The following is a 19,567-nucleotide window of genomic DNA, read 5'->3' as shown; positions in this document are numbered from 1 at the left end:
ACACAACTCAGCCATGCTAGCTCTTTCTTCAACCCCAATGCTACAGACAATTCCTGCCAGGAGTGACTTTATCCTGACTCCAGTCCTTCCTATTTGTTCATTCATTCAACCTACAGTTACTAACCCCAGGAACTCAAGACTGACCTCTAGAACCATACACTTAACTGAGGGAGAAAGAGAAGTAAACAGGCAACTCCACTAGGATCTAAAGAGGTCCACCAGGAGGACCTTAGAGTGCTATGGGTGGACAAAGGCAAGGCACCCAGTCCAACCTAGAAAGAGGTGAGCAAGGTCAAGAAGGCTTCTCAGACAAGTCTTATGTAAGTGGAAACCCAGAGGCCAAGGAGAGCAAGGGAGCGAGCGAGCACATGTATCGGCTGTGCACCTGCATTCTGGGGGAAGTGCATCTTCTAGGTCAAGTCAAAGCAGTGTGCAAGACCTTACAACCACGGGGTGGCATGGGACCCTGCCTTAGCACAATCTAAAAACCGTGACACAATGCTCTGGCTGGGGGGGGGGGGTGGTAGAGAGAGGAAGTCAAAGAGGTGAGCAGGTGGCTCTTATTAGCACCTTAAAGGAGAATCGACTTCATCCAATCAATTCCACTCCTCTGCCTAAAAAGAATTCTAAAAGGCTCTCCCAGAACAGAGAATAAAATCCAGACTCCTTGTCAGCCTTTCCAAGCCCCTGCAACCTGACCCTAACTACTTTTCCAGGCTTATCTACCACCCACATGCACCTGGTCCTCTCCTGGCTTTACCTTTCTTGTTCCCTCTGGATGGAATTTCTCCTCCAGCCACCATGTTTGCCTGTCGATGATTCCAGTTCAAATTCTACCCCCTCCAGGAAGTCTTCCCAGATCTTCCAAGCGCCTTATGGCAACCTTATGAACAGCCTTGAATCCATTACACCCCCACGTGTTCCCCTACAGGCTTCTAGAGTAAATATGTAATGAAGTGACTCCCAATGTCAAAGACTAGGGAAAATGTTCAGAAAAATCCTCAAATTTGCCAGTACTGTATTTTAAGTGGCCAATCACAGAAGGTCACAAAGAAATATTTACGAGTTATATGAAAACAATCAAAACCCTAGATTTTTATGTTTTTATATAAATATCTTCAAATAAAAACAGCTATGTGTTTTTCTAAAGTAACTAAGCTCAGAAAGGTTCCGTAACTTGCTCTGTCACAAAGCACTCTAGGGGCAAAGACCAGAGCCCAGTCCTCTGGTACTATTTTCTGAGTTGTACAGGGCCAGAGCATAACCTGACCATGTCCACGCCTTTCACAAACCAGCTTGCCCCATTACTGGAACTTCCTTCCGTTAATTCTCCCCTCAGTTAACCAGCCTGTTCCTCCACAGCACTGCCCAAAGGCCTCCCCAGCCTCTCAGATTCCTGAAACCCTTATGATCACGGCATCCTCTTCATAGCACTGCATCCCAGCTGCAATCTCACATGGTACCCTGACTGATGTCTGGCTCTCCACTGTTGGCTCCATCAGGACAGGGACCGACTTTGTCCTTCCCTATATGCCTGGCACAGAGGGGTACCTGGTTATTATGTGTGTAGCAAATCAGTTGAGACTCAAAAGCTTAACAATAACTGATGTTCACATGGACCCTACAGGATTACAAAATCTTAGAAGAGCTCTGCTGCCTCCAAAGTAACAATAATAAATAATAATACATTTCAACATCACAATTTTCTTGTAACACATTCCAACTCTTTGGTAATTAAATATTCATATACATAATCTGCTAATTCTCTATTAACCAGTATGTATGTAACCAAGATTACCACATTTTTTTTGCACAGACAAGGTATCAGCAAACTTTCAAATCAAAAGAACACATTACAAGAAGCCAACCTACTGGCTATACAGACTAGCTATTTGCTCTCTTGGAATCTGAAAAGTCCAATTTCAACCTAACAGTGAATTACAGTGTTTCACCAAGGCAGCCTACTGTATTAATAAATTAAAGCAACAGTATGTTTTTAAGGCAAGATGCCTGGGTGTCTGGGTTAGCCAGGAGTTCCTAAGCATATAGCAGATCCATTGAAAGGATTTTATCTCCCAAATAGATACAGAGACAAAACATAATCCCAGGGTCCTTTTGTGTAGAAATTGACAGGCTGATCCATTCATTTAAATGAAAAATATAAGGGAGCCAGAATAGTCCAAACAATCTTGAAAAAGAAGAACAGAGTTGGAGGTCTGATAGTTCCAGATTTCAAAACTTCTTATGGCCAGGCCTGATGGCTCACACATGTAATCCCAGCACTATGGGAGGCTGAGGCAGGAGAATCAAAACTTTGAGGTCAGCCTGGGCAACGCAGTGAGACCCCGCCTCAAAATATTAAGAAAACGGGCCGGGGATGTAGTTCAGTATGAAGGCCCTGGGCTCAATCCCCATACCACCAAAAAAATAAAAAATAAAATTAAAATATCACTACAGAGCTATGGTAACCAAGACAATGTGGTACTGGCAGGAGGACAGACATACCTTGAGCAACTGAGACTCCAGAAAGAAACCGTAACAAGTGATTTTCAACATGTGTACCATTCAATGAGGAAAGAATGGTCTTTTCAACAAATGGTACTGGATACCCACATATGAAAGAATAAAGTTGGAACCCTACCTCATATCATTTATAAAAATTAACTCAAAATGAATCACAGTCCTCAATGTACAAAAGGTAAAAATGCAAGGTGCAGCGGTGCACAATTGTAATCCTAGCTACTCAGGAGGCTGAGGCAGAGGACTGCAAGCCCACGGCCAGCCAAGAGCAATCTAGCAAGACTTTGTCTCACAATAAAATCAAAAATTAAAAGCACTGGGGATGTAGCTCAGTGGAAGAGCACCCACCTAGCAGATGCAAGTCTCTAGGTTTAATCCCCAGTATCACCAAAAACAAAGCTAAATCTATAAAACTTAAAAGATATAAAGTTTCATGACCTTGGATTAAGCAAGTTTCTTAACTACGACACCAAACACCAAACGCATAACCAACAAAAGAAAAAACAGATAAATAAGATAATCAAATTTAAAACTTCTACACTTCAAGAAAAACAAGCTGGGGGGGGGGGGGCACACACCTGTGATCCCAGCACTCCGGAGGCTGAGGCAGAAAGACTGTCATGAGTTCAAGGCCAGCCTGGGCTGCATAGCAAGACCCTCTGTCTCAAAAAAAAGAAGACAAAAACAGAATAGAAGAAAATATTTGTAAATCCTATCTGCTAAGGGACTGATATCTAGAATATATAAAGAATTCTTACAACTCAACAGCAAAAGTAATCAATTCAAAACTGGTAATGAAACTGAACAGACATTTTTCAAAGCAGACACACAAATGGCCAATAAGCATATGAACAGATGCTCTCAACATCATTAGTCATTAGGGAAAAGCAATCAAAACCACAGTGGCAGACCACTTCGCATCAACAAGAACGGCTGTGACAAAAAGACACACATGCAAGTGTCGCAAGGGGTGGAGAGGTGGGAGCCCTCACATGCTGCTGGTGGAGACACCGGATGATGCAGCCGCCTTGGGAAACAATACGACCATTCCCTGAAAATTAAGCATACAGTAAACACACAACACAGCAATTCAACCTGGAGGCATTTTAATCAGAGAACTCAAAACCAAGTCTACACAAAAACTTGCTCATTAATGTTCACTGTACAATGTTTTCATAATGCCCAAGAAAGGATAACTCAAATGTCCATCAACTGGTGAAGGGATAAACAAAATATGGTACATACCCTTACACAGAATATTCTTCAGACATGAAGGGAATGAAGTAACAATACACGCTACTGCATGGATGGACCACAAACGCATTATGCCAAGGGGATAAGCCTGTCACAAGGGAACAGATACAGGTGAATTCTGTTTATATTGACTGTCCAGAATGGGCAAATCCACAAAGACAGAACGTAGATTAGTACTGGATTGCCCAGGGCAGGGACGGTGAACCTTTTAGAGCCTCCAATGTTAACCAACAGCCCACTGCGGCACCTGTGCCGTAGGTTCACCACCACTGCCTAGGGAGACAGAGAATGGGAAGTGACTGCCAATGGCTATACATTTTCTTTTTGGAAATGTGTAATTACTGGTGATAGTTGCATGACCATGTACACAGACTATAAAATTTACTAAATTTATAAAGGGTGAATGCTGTGGTATATGAGTGATAATAAAATTAGTTTTAAAAAAAGGAATCAGCTGGGTGCAGTGCCATACAACTATAATCTCAGCTACTAGGGAGGCTGAGGCAGGAAAATCTCAAGTTCAAGGTCAGTCCTGGGCAAGAGAGGGAGACCACATTTCAAACAAAACAACCAACCACCAAAAAGAAGATCGAATCCCCTTAACTACTAAAACTACTTTGATGGTTATGTTTCTTTAAAATATTACATACTTTCCTCTTTTGTTTATGTGAAACGTAATACTAAGCATTGCTTTTCTGAATACTGTATACTCGAGGTCATTACTATGAAGTTCGATTCCCTCAACAGCTGTAAACTGAGGCAGTTCACGGCTGTGCAGGCTCTCAGCACTATGCATGCAGGCCCCTCCCAACTACTGTCCTTTCAGTCTCCCACCTACCTTCCATCATTGTCTCCTCCCTCTACCATAAGGAAATCATGGGAACAAAAGATTGGGAACAGGAAGAAGACACCAAGGAAAGGCGAAGGAGGGTGCACACAGGCGGCCAGACCCTTAAGCAGCTGCCTGCTGTCTTCTCCCCCACACCCAGCACTGCGGGAGCAAAACTCCCTTTCTTACATAGGAGGTGCAGCTCCACCCTTGAAGTTTACTGGTCCCCAATCAGGGAGAAAGGGATAACAACTGTGATGATACTGACCTTCTGATCACGGCACTCTGGGATGTCTTGCTTTGCCACCATTCAAAGTACCAGCTCTGGGACAGTTACAACACCCACAGCTGACTTACCCCACCCACCCCGGAGACTGACTGAGGGTGTTGGGCCTCCTATCTGTAGCTGCAGTGCACATTTTCTCTGCAGAAAGTTTAATCTCTATAGCAACTGAACATGAGAGATCCATTCAGCAGTCAAAAGTCTGTCTTTTTTCTGCCACCTGCGCTGTAAGTGCAAGGTCCCAAGTTCGATCCCTGATATCAAAAAAAATTTTTTCTTTTACACTGCTTGATGATGGAGACAGAGTTGAGGTACCAGGTAACCCTAACCCTACTACAGCCCCCTTCTCATACAATCTCATCTCGGTCTAACTCTTCTAAATGATCAGGCCACTGAGGACCCACAGGGAGGCACACTGGCTTGGGAAACAAAGCAGCAGAGAGGACTCAGTCTGAATCTCTGTCTTGAGTACTTTCCTATGGAGCCGTGATGAGTGGAGCAAATGATAGTGAGTGCCGAAACCAGAACCAGAGCCAGGACACGCACGAATCATGACAGGGACCACAGCACGCTACACCTGCAGGCAACTTAACCAAGGAAGCCACTGCAAAGGCCCTTACAAGGAGAAGCAGAAGGGAACAGCGGAGGAAGGCGCAGAGACAGGAGTCCTGGCATCTGACAGAAGATCCCAGCTCCGAGAGGACATCTAGTCCTGTGGCTCCAGGGCTAGTTCCCAGACTGTCCCACTGTACTGAATGTCTGCCCTGCAAGCTGAGACAGTTCCTGCTCTGCTCAGACAGAAGCCCGCTTGGCCTAGCCGGAGCAGCTGAGCTCTTACACTCCAAACTGCTCTCACTTCAAGCAGGACTGGCTTACCTCTCTGAGTGTGCACTGTTAACCTCAGACTTCTCTCAATGAGCCGGCCAACTGTCTTTACAAATATAAATACTGCCAATATTAAAATCTCACCTAAAAATCGCTTTCTACATAAATGAACCTCAGGGCCTGACCACCATTATTATTTACTTATTTTGTGTATGTATGATTTTTTTACTAAAGCACAACTTCAAACTTTGGGGTAATGAAAATACTGCCATGTATTTACTCTTAGAACCTTATAACTACCTTTCTTGTTAGACTTCAAATCCATGTGCAGTTTTTTTTAACAGAGGTAAAATATACCCAACATAAAATGTACCGTTCTACTAGTCATTTTTGAGGATACAATTTAACGGCAGTAAGTGCTTTCACACTGCTATGCCCCACCAACACTAGTCACTGTTTCTGTTTGCAGTGCTGAGAAATGAACCCAGGACCTCACACATGCTAGGCATCAAACACATACAGAAAATCATGACTATTCACTTTTACTAAACAAGCAATTCCTGCTCCCTCAGCAAACAACAAGGGCAAGGAACCTCATCCTGGAGGTAGTGGTAGGATGAGGAGGGCAGCAGAGAGCATCTGCCACAACTTGGAGCTGCCCCAGAGCAGCTAAATCCATCCTCAGCTCCTCAAGAGCAGCCACAGAGGCAAGGGAAACTAAAAATACCTGGAGAGAACAGATATCTGCTGTCAAGGGTATCCTGCCCAACTGGAGAGGTCGCCACTATCACCACATTTGCATCACAAGACACACAAGCAGGGAAGGGTCAGATTTAGAATAGTTAGATTCCCCAAGGAAAGACTGACGTGCCTTCCCTCCCAGAATACCTGAAATAAATTTCTGGGCTTTAAATCTGGTCAAGTAATCTACAATAAATTTCTAGAGGACCCCTAGGCAAGTACTTCAAAAGCTCTGAGTACTCACTCACCACCTTTCTACTTGTTATAGCTCTCTTTTTAGCACAACAGCCTGGATCAATAGCTAAATGAGGAAGAAATCACCATCAAAGCTTTGTCAAAGGAATGATTCAGCCAGCACATTTCATAAGGGCAGAAATGGAAAGAACAAAGTGGAGAATGTTTACAAACACCAGGAACTGTAACTTGTCTCTCAGTATCTATAAATATTGAAAAAAACTTTCAAGAAATGAATTATGTTCAAGGCCTCCCCAAACGGCCTATAGAGCCCAGGGAGAATGTCCAAGTGACCATCCTAAATGATCAATTATAGCAGACCCACTGCAACTCCCCTGTCCACATGAGTTTCTTAACAGAAAGAGTATTTACTGAATTACTGGCAACTGATCTTTTTTTTTTTCTTTTTTTTGGTACCAGGGATTGAACTCGGGTTCTTGCGCTTGCGTAGCACGCGGCAAAAGCACTGAGCTAAATCCCCAGCCCATGATCTATTTTAATAACAATTATATTAACCAACTCCAAAAAATACCGTACAACTTACCATGAACATAAAACTAAGGTTAGCAGATATTTTTCAGGTATAATTAAATACTGTTTTCCAAAATCATGAATCTTAGCCGAGGATTTAGCTCAGTGGTTCCACTGCCTGCCTTGCAAGCAGAAGGATACGAGTTCGATCCCCAGTGCCAAAAAAAAATCATCACTCTTCCCATTCATATCTGAATAAAAACCTTAAACCTATCATATGAGGGCTGGGGATTTAGCTCAGTGGTTCCACCACCTGCCTCACAAGCAGAAGGACACGAGTTCGATCCCAGGTACCAAAAAAAAAAATCTATCATAGGAAATAAGTAGAAAGACTGAACATTTTCATGTTATGCATTTTTTTTTAAAGTTTAGTTTTTAAAGCAAATACTCAAAATATGATAAATAGTCAAATGTAAAATTTAGTCCAGTGTGTACACCGGAAAGGAAGCACCTCGGTGGCTGCAGTCTCCTCCTACAGGGCTGAACATACATATTTACTCTTGGCCCAGAACAAGTACCTCAAATCAGGTACACCACCAAAGCAAGTGAATGTTCACACAGCCAGTTTCATTTTTTTAAATCATCCTAAGGCAAAAATGGGGAAAACTTTAGGTCATTTGTAGGACAATCCCTTACTCCACACACGAATGCCCTGAAAATCATTACTAAGTCACTCGTTTCACAAGAGCTGAGGCCTGAGAATCTGGACCAGAATCCAGTGTGGTGGACAGAAAAGACCAATCTGGTAAGGATGAGGTGAAGATCAAGGAGAGGGGCTTTTCCCTCGTGTTCCAGAAATGCCACCAGCTGGGGCTCCTGGTCCCAAAGGCCAGCATTCCAAGCTATGAAAAGAAAAAAGCACTGGGCCAGAATCAAAGTAGGCTTGCTCTAAATGCCTCTAGGAAATCGAAAGCCTCCATGGCCAAAGGACTAAACCAGTGGTGGTGAACCTATGGCATACAGGCCACAGTGGGCCGTTTGTGTCACTTAAAGCTCTAAAGGGTTCACCATCGCTGGACTAAACATCAGTGTGTGGTTCAAGGTAGGACAGAATGACAATGCTGACATTACAGCAATCTTCTGAACACTGTGAAATCTGATCGTTACAGCCAACAACTTCTCATAAATCCCACAAATACACCATTTTGAAACTCAGAAAGTTCTCACAGAGACCCTCTACCATTAAACGTTCCTTTCTTCAGTCTCACAGATTCCTTCCTATAAATCGTATTTACTTACATACTATCTCAACTATTTAGTTCTTGGGGAAAATGACAAATATTTAAGCCTTCAAACGCATATCTGCGTGCTACTTGCCCCTATTTTCTTTTTCTCAGCGCATCCACATGAAGGAGAGCCAGCTCACAGACCGCTCATCTCATTACCCACCGGACAGCTCAGTGCAACGAAGAACACGAAGCTCCAGCCTCATTTATGGGCTGGGAAGAGACAATGTCTGGGAGGCATCACAGGGCTGTAGAAGCCATCTCAAGAGGCAGATGTGTCGGCAAGGCCTTGGGTTCAATCCCCAGAACTAATTTTTTAAAAAGAACAAGATGAAGTATCAAAATGGTTACGATTCAAAGCATCTACTCTAACCCTGAATTATAAACTGAGCTAAAACAGTACTTCCTACATGTAACGCATTTTATTTCTAAATGTTCCTGGCAATTAAGTATCCAGAAACTCAGCAAAGCCCCAAGAAAGCTGAGAAAATGAACTTTTTTACAGTTCCTCATTCATCAATCACAGGAGGCTTGAAAGATGCCACAGGCCAGAGAGGCCTGGTCTCCAACTCGGCCCTGCAGAAGAAAACTCCAAACAGGATGTAAGAACTGTTCTCACGCAGTACTAAATTACAAGCAGTGAGTGACCTCCCTGGAGGAGAAGCTGCAGTCCACAGCCACAGGAGTGCACAATCTAGGGAGATGAAGCCTGACTCCACCACACAGGACACTGTGCCATTCCATAACAATAATCATACTTTAAAAACATAAGTGTCACTTAAAATATTTCAAGAGTAACAGAATGCTCAAAAAAACTCCAAATTCATTCTGAAAGTAATTTGAGCAGAACATAATCTAATTTCCAGGCCTAACCTCTCTAAAATAAGTAGATTCCTCCCATTCAGTGAAATTATAAAATACTACTTTATAACAAAGGAGCCACAGCACAGCGCTCTGAACTTCCAGCAAGAACAAAAATTTTATGTCAATATGTTCCCAACACAGTTCAATCCACAAAATCATGAGATAATTAAAATGACTGTTTTCAGATTTCAAACTGTTTGGCCAGGAACCTTATCCGAACTGCACTGATGCAAATCAGCAGGAGCAACTACAACACCAGCGAAACAACTCCACTGTCTTATCTTTTGTTTTACCTTTTATCGTTGATTTATGGGCTGACTGATGGTAAACTGATTTGTGCATGTGCCAGAGTTAGCTCAAGAATACAAAACAAGAAAAGGGATCTGGAAGCATCAAACTCATGAATGGAAATGCTGACGTCACAATTCAGCTCCCAGTAGAGCTCAAGAGTAGAATATGAAGAAACTGTGGATCTCCTGGTATATTAAAGCCCCAAAGTCATTTAGTAAAGAAAATGAAGTAGCCCTTCCTTGCTCAGAATGAGGGGAGAGGGCCACAGGAAAACTGTATTAACCTTTCCCCTAGATCCTAGATATATAATGTTGATGGTGCAAACAGCCCTATCTTCTAAATCATGCTTCACATTATTAAGGTTGTAAGTAACAGTTTATAAAGACATGGTTAGCTGTATCTCTAAACAAGTAGAACACAATCCCCATTCCAATCTTAAATCTTTCTCCTACCATGTCACCTATCATTCAAAAAAAGCACATGATCAAACAAGGAGCAGGCTGTCTGGCACTGCCATACTCATTTTAAGTAATTCTGAAGAGAAAGCAGGTGGAAGTCAATGACCAGAGGCAAGCTGCTGGTATTGCTATGTGAGGAAGAAGAAAGGTTTTAATCTTAATATAAACTAATAAAAGAGATTATAAAATTCTGACTTATTTAGAACTATTAAAAGCGGCCAGTGGTGGGGATTATTCACATTTTCATCTCTTGGCAGAGCTAAAAATCCAACTAGTAATACAAACTTCTGTAAAATTTAGACACAATTTACTAAAATCCTTTTATTCAGGACACTTAAGTCACTGATTCCTAGATTCTTAATGTATCCCAGGAAACTTGAGATTACATTGCTGGAAAATCACAGTTACCCTCAGATCCTTCACAATCCCTCTGAAGCACAAAACTACAAGGACATTCAAACAGCTTAAAATAGCCACTCACTCAAAAAGAATTTTTTTAATTTAAGCAATAAACAATTGTGCCAATAAACATTTTTAGAAGATCTTATTAAGTTAAAATGCAAACATGCCAGTTTTATCTGTAAATCTAAAGTGTTAAAAAGAGATCATCTCCCATTTCCACCACAAATATCTTTGATAGAACATCACTACCCCCTTGTGGATTTGCAATAAAAAACCCTTATCTGGAATCTACTTTTCAAATGTTTCCATTCTACTGAACTTCTATCAAAGTTAATACTTTCCTCACTATGAAGGGCTATTTAATTTCAATTATTTTTTAAAAGAGAAAAGGAAACAGCACTTTAAAATAATCCCATCAACTGCTTTTTCTTAACACCCCATTTGGGAGAGCATCCTTCATACAAACTGTGTGTCAATTCTAAAACAGTAACCATATCGATGTCCCATTTTTTTCTTAGAGTATCTGAATTTGCACTTCTGATTATCACTTTGAGATTATTTTTAATCATAAATGGGTAACTGTCTCATTGTAGCACCTTTTGCTTTCTATTTCATAATTTTGTATTTTATACCTATTTCTTATTGTTACTCCCACATGATTTGCTATCTGAGCACCTAGAAAACCAATGGACACATACTTACACAGAAAAGACTTTTCAGAAAAGGATCAAAGCTGAGTCTAAGTTTTTAAAAGATAAGCTCGATTGTATTAATATGCTTTCAGAAATAACTCCTGGCAATCTAAATCAGCCCTAATAAAAAAGAAAATAAATAATACCTGTTTTTCAAAACTTAAAGGCTTGATTTCTTCTCCTTTTTTTTCAGCTCAGAGTGCCTCCACATGTACCTGTGCCTCATGCTAACATCACACACAGATACATCTTGTAGACTGTAGAAGATTAAACCAACTTAGCTGTCTGGGCCACCCCTTGCTGCAGACCCCAGACCTAGCTGGCAGTGAAGTCACCCTGCCGTGACACGTGCACCACACGGAGGAAGCACAAGTCCTGACTGGCTGCGCGGTCAACCCTGACGCCAGCGCCGGTGCCCTGCTCTCCCGATGGTGCACACAGAAGCAGGCCCAGAGTAATTTACTGCTGCCACTATTCATCCCAATGGGTAGGTAGGAATAAAGGGGGGAAATAAGCCAGTTCCCAGGTGTTACCTTGTGGTAACTGATAAGCAAAACTGCGAGAGATACGGCAGCTACTGAACGAACAGACACTGTGTCCCAAAAGGCTTTTTGCATGTCGATTCCAATGAGACAACATATCCAAAAGGGACCAGGTGTACATTTGTCCTAAGCTAGCAACCAAAGTGCAGGGCAGGCACAACTGGAGCTGGCCTTCAGGATGTGTCACTTTGTTTAGGGTCTTGTTAAGGCTGTTTCTGGGGGTTTTTTGAAAAAGAATGTGGGGAAAGGTACTTCAGATAGCATGAGGAAGTGAGGTAGGTGGTGACAGCAACGCCATTTATTTAGTCTCCACGTTTAAAACTGTGAAGACCTCAGTCCCAAGTATTCCTTTAAGGTACGTCACTTTACACAAAACTACACTGCAAAGAGCAGAGGATGAGCGCAGTTCCAAGCTAGCACATCTCCCTCAAAGTCACCCTCTACTAACAGTCTCAGGAAAAGAAAGGTTTCAGGCCTCGAAAGGCCTGGCTAAATCTGACCCCAAAAAATGTGAACGCACTTGTCCAAGTGAGCAAAGGATTCACATACAAGAGAACAGGGAACCATGTCAAGATAAGCAAAACATTGGGGTGAATGTGGAGGAACCATTCAAAAAACATCTCTGGTCTTTCCATCTTATGCTATGTCCACCAGAAGGAAGTAAATGAACACTCTTCTAAAAACATAACATAAAAGTAACAGAGGAAGAAATGTGGCTGTCACTTGGCCTCTCTTTGCAGTGGGGTACATAATATCTCTTAAGTCCAGGGTGATGAGGTTAAATACATGACCAGGAAACATTACCAATCTTTACACAAGGAAGCTCATGACCTTCTACAAGCAATGGCGTTCAAAACAAAGATGTAATACAGCCCTAGAAACATACAGCCAACATACTGATGGGGGGGGGGCGTCCTTTTCTTTGTCCCACCATACTAAAAATCAAGAGTCTGCTGTCCACCCTCTGTGTGCGTGCGGGCATGCGCACATGTGTGCGCATGGGTGCTTTCCTTACAAATACATGGTAAATACCATGGACTGGTGGACCATCTGTATGTATACAAGTACTTTCTAAGTACAGAATGGTAACTGCTTAATCACAGGACTGATGGATACTACCTACATCCATGGGCAGCACAAAATAATAGGATCTGATACTGTCTGATCAACATATATCCTAACCCTGATTGGCCATTCAAAAAATAATGAAAAGAAACATAGATTACAATACAATCTGAAAAACAGAGCAAATGACACCATACGCTCTTTATTCAAGTTATATGGACAAAGAAGTAGATTAGAACAAGAACACTTCACTCTCACCTTCAAATGTTCAAGACGAAAGACAGATGGAGACCAGACAAAGGACACCGGGAGAGGGTCACACACTCCATGTGAAGCCCCCCACATACACACACAAAGGCTCCAAGTGGCACAACACACTTGTTGGCTATGCCTAGGTAATATGCTGTTACCACACTAGAAGTAGAAAGAGGCTGGCTAAATACGGTACAAACACATTCCCAAAGCCTATGTGTGGAGGCCCAGAAGCCTCAAGGATCCCCATTTCTCCACAGACAATCTCTAGTTACAAATACCACTATCACCCCTTGCTGTAACTTAACTTCCACTCCATTTACCTACCCTTAGGGAAACAAAACAACACCTGTCTACAGGACAAAGGGGGCAGTGGGCAACCACTTCTCACTGAAGGACAGAAAGGCTCCAAATAGTGTGCATCTACAAACAGATTTTATAATGATGACAAGGGCAGTCTGCCATTCCATGATGGGAAAGGAGGAAAAGGCTGAAGAAAACAAAGGTAGAATTGAGGTCATCTAAACAACAGAAAAAGGCATGGTAAGTGATTCTAGAAGACACGGAATACTGTAGAAAAGAATCTGTATAATGGAAGCCCAAAAGAAATATATCACCTGTCACCACAGAAAACATTCAGTCACACATTCACATAAACAAAGGACACTGCCAACCATGTACTACAACAATCCTACACAAGAATCTTCACAGGAGTGAAATTCCAGCAAAACTGGCTTCTACACAGGCACACCGGGGGGGGGGGGGGATCTCATTTAATGGAGGAAAAGAAAAAGCCCACTCCAAATTTTATTATCATCATTTATACCTAACCTCCATCCAAAAGGAATCTGAGACATTAAAAAGCATAAAGGAAGGGCTGGGGATTTAGCTCAGTGGTTTCGCCGCCTGCTGCACAAGTGCAAGGACCTGAGTTCGATCCCTGGTACCAAAAAAAAAAAAGCATAAAGAACTAAAAGTTGTGTAATAATCAAAGACAATGATAACTGTTATTAGATATCTAGCCTAAGAATGGACACCATGACAAGGCATTAAATTTAGATGTAACACTTCCTAGCAGCAAAAATGTAAAAGCAGCTCATACAGTTCTATCTGATTAATTCAAGTTAATCAGAAGAGAAAAAACATTTTTCTACCACTTCTTTGTATAAAGGATATATTTGATTTCATGTTCTACGCAACACCTACAAGTCTAGTATAATGTTCTATATGCATGCTAGCATAGTTCTACTGGATGCTATTCTTCAAATGTTTAAAAAGCATTCCAACCAATCTTGTATCTAAATGACCTAAAAGTTATGCTAGCCAATCAGACTAAGTACTCACATGCCCACGCACATGCGCACAGAGTTTGGAGGAGAGCTGTCAAAAGCCTCTCCCAATACAACCTCCACCCTTTTCACCACCCCTACTCTGGCAAGGAGGACAGAAAAAGTTCAACAGGATAGTATATACTATCAGAGTATATTTTTCTAAGATTACTATCTAATAAATTAAAATGCAGAAAAAAATTTCCAAGACTTTATGAAAGACAGGATACACTAAAATGTCATTCATACTAAGAGGCTAACAAGAGCCAGTATGGACGTAAGCAGAGTCACACAATCAATCCACAGACCCTTGGGTATGACAGACACCCAGGAAAGGGTTCCTGTATGAATGACAGCAGCAACCGGAGTATGGATATAAAAATGACTTCTCCCCAAAAAGGCACACTCTAAGGTATCACAAAAGAGGTAATTGGCACAAGGAAAGGAAAAGAACATGAGATTGACTTTCTACTGCTTTTTCCATAAGGATGTCTGAAAGAAGTACAACTTCACACGAAAGGATATTCCCTGAACTTTAAGAAATGAGAAATTAGAACAGTCCAAAGTAATCAAACGTTGGTAAAAATGTTAAGCCACAAGATAGGCTACCACAAAATCAGTAAGAATTCAGATGCCACCAGCCACATGGGCTGACACCTAGCATGGATAGCTAAACTAATGCTACCTGACCCTAAAGTATGGGCTATTTCAGGGCAAAAGCCTAAAGTGGCCAAGTCCTAAAAACCAAAGAAATTAAAAACATGGCCAAGCAGAATATTTAAATGTTTCCAAGAGTAAGTAAGAGCAACTCTTTTGAAAAGAAAAACTTGAGCCAATCTGACCTTGAGGACAGATTACTGTGTACATGTCAACATTGTGAATCCACTGAACAATGATGGACTAACCCAGTATTTCCCAGTAACAGGCTAAATCAGGTCTTCGAGAAGACAAAGGAGATGAGGTCAACCAACCTGTACAAAAAACTGGAAGAAAGAGCATAAAGAGTGATGTTCTAAAAGAAAACCAAACTGAAAGATGGAAAAAAGAAAAGTGGTTAAGAGAACCCACACAGCCTGGCTAACTGCGAGAGAGTGCCTGGTACTGGAGGAGGAAGAAAAGCTGATTCCCAGCCATCTCTGGAGCCCAGTGACATAGAAAGCACAACTGCACTAAACTCCAGAAGAGTCTAACTTCAGACAATAAACTCCAGTGTGTTCCTTTGGCTACACCACTTCAAAAGCTTCACCACTTTTCCTTCCATGGCCCAAATACCAAGTACCCTGCCTAGCAGGGAAGACACCCAAAGACACTCAGTGGCTGGGAGAAGGGCCCGGAAGAGCTCCCACCAGAAATGAGATGACTTTCCTGGGTCTGTGCCAACATACACAGCAGGTATTCAACTCTGGATTTTTACAAGGCTCACTAATTCTATCCTTAAAAATACACAAATCCACCAAGCTGATTACAGACAGAATAAAAAGAACTTAAATATTAGAAATCTCCCCCAAAAAAGAAAATGAGGTCTACTTTCTGGCATTGGGTATTATGCCCAAAGGACAGGCAGGGCAAAGCCAGCAGTCAAACCCCAGTGCTCACCTAACCTCCAGTAAACCCCATCCACCTCCTGGTACTCAGAAGGACAAGCTGGGGACAGCCTCCTTGCTAGAAAGGAGCTTAAAGGCCCAAATTCAGCTTGCTGGGGAGGGCGAGTCTCCACACTAAGCCTGTCCAAAAGTAAGACTTCACTGCTGAGTGACAGGAGCGCCGGAAACCAGGCAGGCAAAGCACCTGACTAGAGAAAGATCAGACAGGGCTCTCTCACTCTTCCCGTGCCCTGGAAAAAAGAACTTGAAGAACGATCCTCCCACCTTCACAAGAAGTGGCAAGGGCCTTTCCAAGGGTACCTTTTCCTAAGGTCACAATCTCAGTTACAAAATGGCCAAAATACAGGGATGCATTTACAGCCATTCATTCCTAGTTCTATCACAGAGAACTACTCACTGGTCTCCTATCATTTGCCCAAAACTGCAGTCCCACACTGAAGCAAAGAATTTCTTTCCCCTACACTGCAGTAAAGAAATCAAGAACTTTTCACCCAATGCAGTATCAAAGGCTACTGCCCTTAAATTCAGAATGCCTGAGATTGGGTGCCCACTGGCAAGCATTCCACACTTCACACATTCAGGGACACGGTGAATACTCAGGATGTCATTCTGCTTATTCAGTACAGCACAAATGACAAATGAAAGAGTGATGAGATTCTTCTGATTCTTCTAAGCCTGAAGAGTCACCAACAACAGTTATATGTACTTCTTGCATGTGAAAGTCCCCACACACACCCAAAATGTACAGCGGTCATCTAACCCTTCTAACTTGCTCTACATATGTGAGGGATGTTACTTCATCTACACATATAATACACCTATATGTGGGCATGTGTCAACCAATGCATACAGCGCCAGGATGATCTCTAGTTCACCAAAAAAGAACCAGAACAGCAAAAAATAGAAAGCATTCAAATTTCTCCTTTGCCTGAAAGGTACAAGATCCAAAGAAATGTTTGGATCCCACAGAGACAAGACCAGGGCCAAAGGAAGGTTCTAGTACAACAAAGAGCACACAGCTACCTCTTTCCGAATGGCACGTGGGCGACATGGTGTCTACACTCCCCATTCTGGATGGAAAGGCATATGGCATCTCCTTACCCAGCCAACGTGAACACAATTTGAGAAAATTAGAAAAAGTCAAGGTAGCAGGCTCACTAAATATGGCTGACTGGGAGACAGAAGCCATAAGGAGGATATGAGTTCCCTCAAAAAAGAATTGGGAAGTTTATTTCCCGGGGAGGTTCAAAGCCTCTTGAGTGTGGGACGCAGAGCCTGGTTCTTACTGCACGGAAGACAGTAATGAGAGCACCAAGAGCCAAGGGCACATGACCCTTTTGCCGGCGGGGTACTGTCAACTGGTGAAGGCTGCCCCCTCTTAAGAGGCAAGAGTCAACTGGAGGCAAAAATACAGCCTTCCTTCCCCCCCGGACACAGGAGCAAGGACTGTGGCCCTTTTCCTCAAGTAGTAGGCACGACGGAAGCCCTGCCCTACATCTTACTGGGGCACCCAACCTCCCGGACAGGGAACTCCGAGGAGAGAACACCTCAGCATAGACAGGCAACTCGGAAAAGGAGCCCGGGGACGTCCAGCTTTCTCCATCAGGAAAAGAGGGCAACTCAAAGGGTATTCAGGAAATGAGCTCACCCCACCCCAGGAGAGTGTGCGGGGAGTGCAGATAATCTGGAAGAAGTGTCTGCTTTCCTATTTAGAAATGACTTCAGAGCTGCACAGGCCCCCACGAGCCTGGGCGAGGGAAGAGGAGCCTGGGCAGCCCGCGTCCCCTTGTCCTGACAAAAAGGGTCAACAGACGAGAGTGCGAGGGCCCGAAAGCCGCCACGCCAGAGGAGGGACTCAGACGGACCCCGGCGCCAGGCGAGGACCGGGTCACGGCAGGTAAAGGGCAAGGGAGCGTGGAGAGCGGGACCCCACCCTCGGGCCGCGAGGGGGCCACGGCAAGAGCGGGAGGAGCGGGCGGCGAGGGGCGGGGAGCTGCGCAGGCCCCCTCCCTCCTGGGGGTCGCTTCGGGGACCCAGCCCGCCCGGGGAGGCGCCGCGGGGCCGGCGGGGCTGAGCGGAGCGCGCCCGGCCCTTCCGCCGCCGGGAGCGGGCGGCCGGCGAGGGCTGAAAAGCGCCGCGGCCGCCCGACGGGGGCCGGCGCGAGCGGCCGGGCCGGGCCGGGGTCGGGGGCCGATAAACTTTCCGCCCCGCGGCCCCCACCGGGCCCGGCCGGGGGCGCGGGCCGCCCGGGGCGCGAGCGGCGGGGATGCCCGGCCGAGTGGGGGAGGCGCCGGCCGCCACGGCTCCTCCTCCTCCTCCCGCTGGGCCCGGCCCCCGCCCCGCGCGCCCCCCGCCCCCCGGCCCAGCCCGCCCCCGGGGGTGGGGGGTGGGGTGCGGGGCGCCGCGCTCCGCCGCCCGCGAGTCACCTCAGGACCCGGCCGCGCTCCGCCCCCACGCCGCCGGCCCCCTCCCCACCCGGGCGACTGCCCGCCGCCGCCCGCCGCGCCCCCGCGCTCCCGCCCGGCGCCGCTACGCCCGGGATGTCCGGCGGGGCCGCGTCCCGCCGCCCGCCGCGCCGCCCCCCGCCCTCGCGCGCCGGCTTTTACCTTCCGGCTTGTTTTCGGCAGCCATTTCCCCTCCGCGCGCCACATCCTCCTCCTCCTCGCGACCGGGACCCCGAGCGCGCGCCTCGTACCGCCGCCGCCGCCGGCCCAGCCACCCCGCCGCCGCCGCGCACCCGCCCTGGCCCCGCCCCACGGCCCACGCACAGCGCCCATTGGGCCGTACGACTGCCACTCATTGCTCCCGCCGCCAATCGCCCCGCACCAGGGGTCTCACTACTCTCCGGGAGGAGCGTCCTGTCCATCCGGCCCATTGGCTGGTCACCACCCGACGGAATGAACAGATTGGTCAAGAATCAACGCCCCCTCCCCACCCACTCCCAGGAAAGCCCGCCTTCCGGACCTAAACAAAGCTAGCCAATGGTCGGGGGCCGAAAGAACTGTCCAATCAGGACGGGGCCGACACGGAATATTTCCTCGAGGCCGAGAATTGGCCTTTTGATTGGCCGTTACTACAGTGTTTCCCAAGCCTTCCAGACCAATCAAAGGGGGTTCCGGGAACTCGGGAGCGGCGAAAGGAAGCCCCGCCCCTGAGCGTGACCGTCATGAGGAAGGCGCGCGCTCATTGGCGCTCTGGGGCTTTTCCCGCGTGCTCCCGGGGCTGAAGGACGTTCCCGGGGAAGCCGCTGCCGCGCGTGCGGTCCCGGTGGCGGTGGGGCCGCGCCGGGATCTCCGGGATCCCGCCTGCCCGCCGGCGGGGAGCGGGCCTGGGGCCTTGGCGCGGAGCTTCGCCGCGCTCCGGAGCCGCTCGGCCGGGGTCCGGGCGTCGCTGCCGGCCGCGCCTCCCGCCAGGCCCTGCCGCGGCCCGCCCGCCCCCGGTGTGCTCCGCTGTTCCTTTTTCCGTCGGCTTAAAATACTGGAACTTTATTTTGGTCACGCTGCCCGTGTGACCGCCGAGCCGATGACTCATAGGCGCCTGTCCCAGGATGAGGTCGCGGAGCGAAACCTCCGCGCGCGGGCCGCGCATCGGGCGAGACGAGTTCGTCCTCCCTCGTGCCCGCCGCC

The 19,567-nt window shown here is 45.8% G+C and overlaps 1 protein-coding gene and 1 long non-coding RNA gene across 17 annotated transcripts in view; one reads left to right on the top strand and one right to left on the bottom strand.

The window, feature by feature from the left end:
* Camta1 (calmodulin binding transcription activator 1) overlaps positions 1-18,704 on the bottom strand; it is a 777,226-nt gene extending 758,522 nt beyond the window's left edge. For 10 of the 15 annotated variants that reach the window (XM_021243596.2, XM_021243595.2, XM_021243599.2 and 7 more), the window contains exon 1: positions 18,548-18,704. In XM_021243596.2, coding sequence (XP_021099255.1) covers positions 18,548-18,592 — 45 coding nt within the window. In that variant the 5' untranslated portion in view covers positions 18,593-18,704. Of the gene's footprint in view, positions 1-3,098; positions 3,180-3,512; positions 11,275-18,547 lie in introns of those variants that run through there. The other 5 variants (XM_087214412.1, XM_087214418.1, XM_087214415.1 and 2 more) reach the window with 4 other exon arrangements.
* Positions 17,271-19,567, top strand: part of LOC147827364 (uncharacterized) — a 37,785-nt gene continuing 35,488 nt past the window's right edge. The window contains exons 1-2 of one of the 2 annotated variants that reach the window (XR_015452481.1): positions 17,271-17,568; positions 17,655-17,838. This is a non-coding gene — a long non-coding RNA (uncharacterized LOC147827364). Of the gene's footprint in view, positions 17,839-19,567 lie in introns of both variants that reach the window. The other variant, XR_015452480.1, reaches the window with a different exon arrangement.

The sequence above is a fragment of the Heterocephalus glaber genome, unplaced genomic scaffold, assembly GCF_053883595.1.
Source record: "Heterocephalus glaber isolate CG9 unplaced genomic scaffold, H.glaber_assembly_v1.0 deba00001447, whole genome shotgun sequence".
Classification (NCBI taxonomy): Eukaryota; Metazoa; Chordata; class Mammalia; order Rodentia; family Bathyergidae; genus Heterocephalus; species Heterocephalus glaber.
The sequence above is the reverse complement of the archived record's forward strand: the minus strand, read 5'-3'. Positions and strand labels throughout refer to the sequence as shown.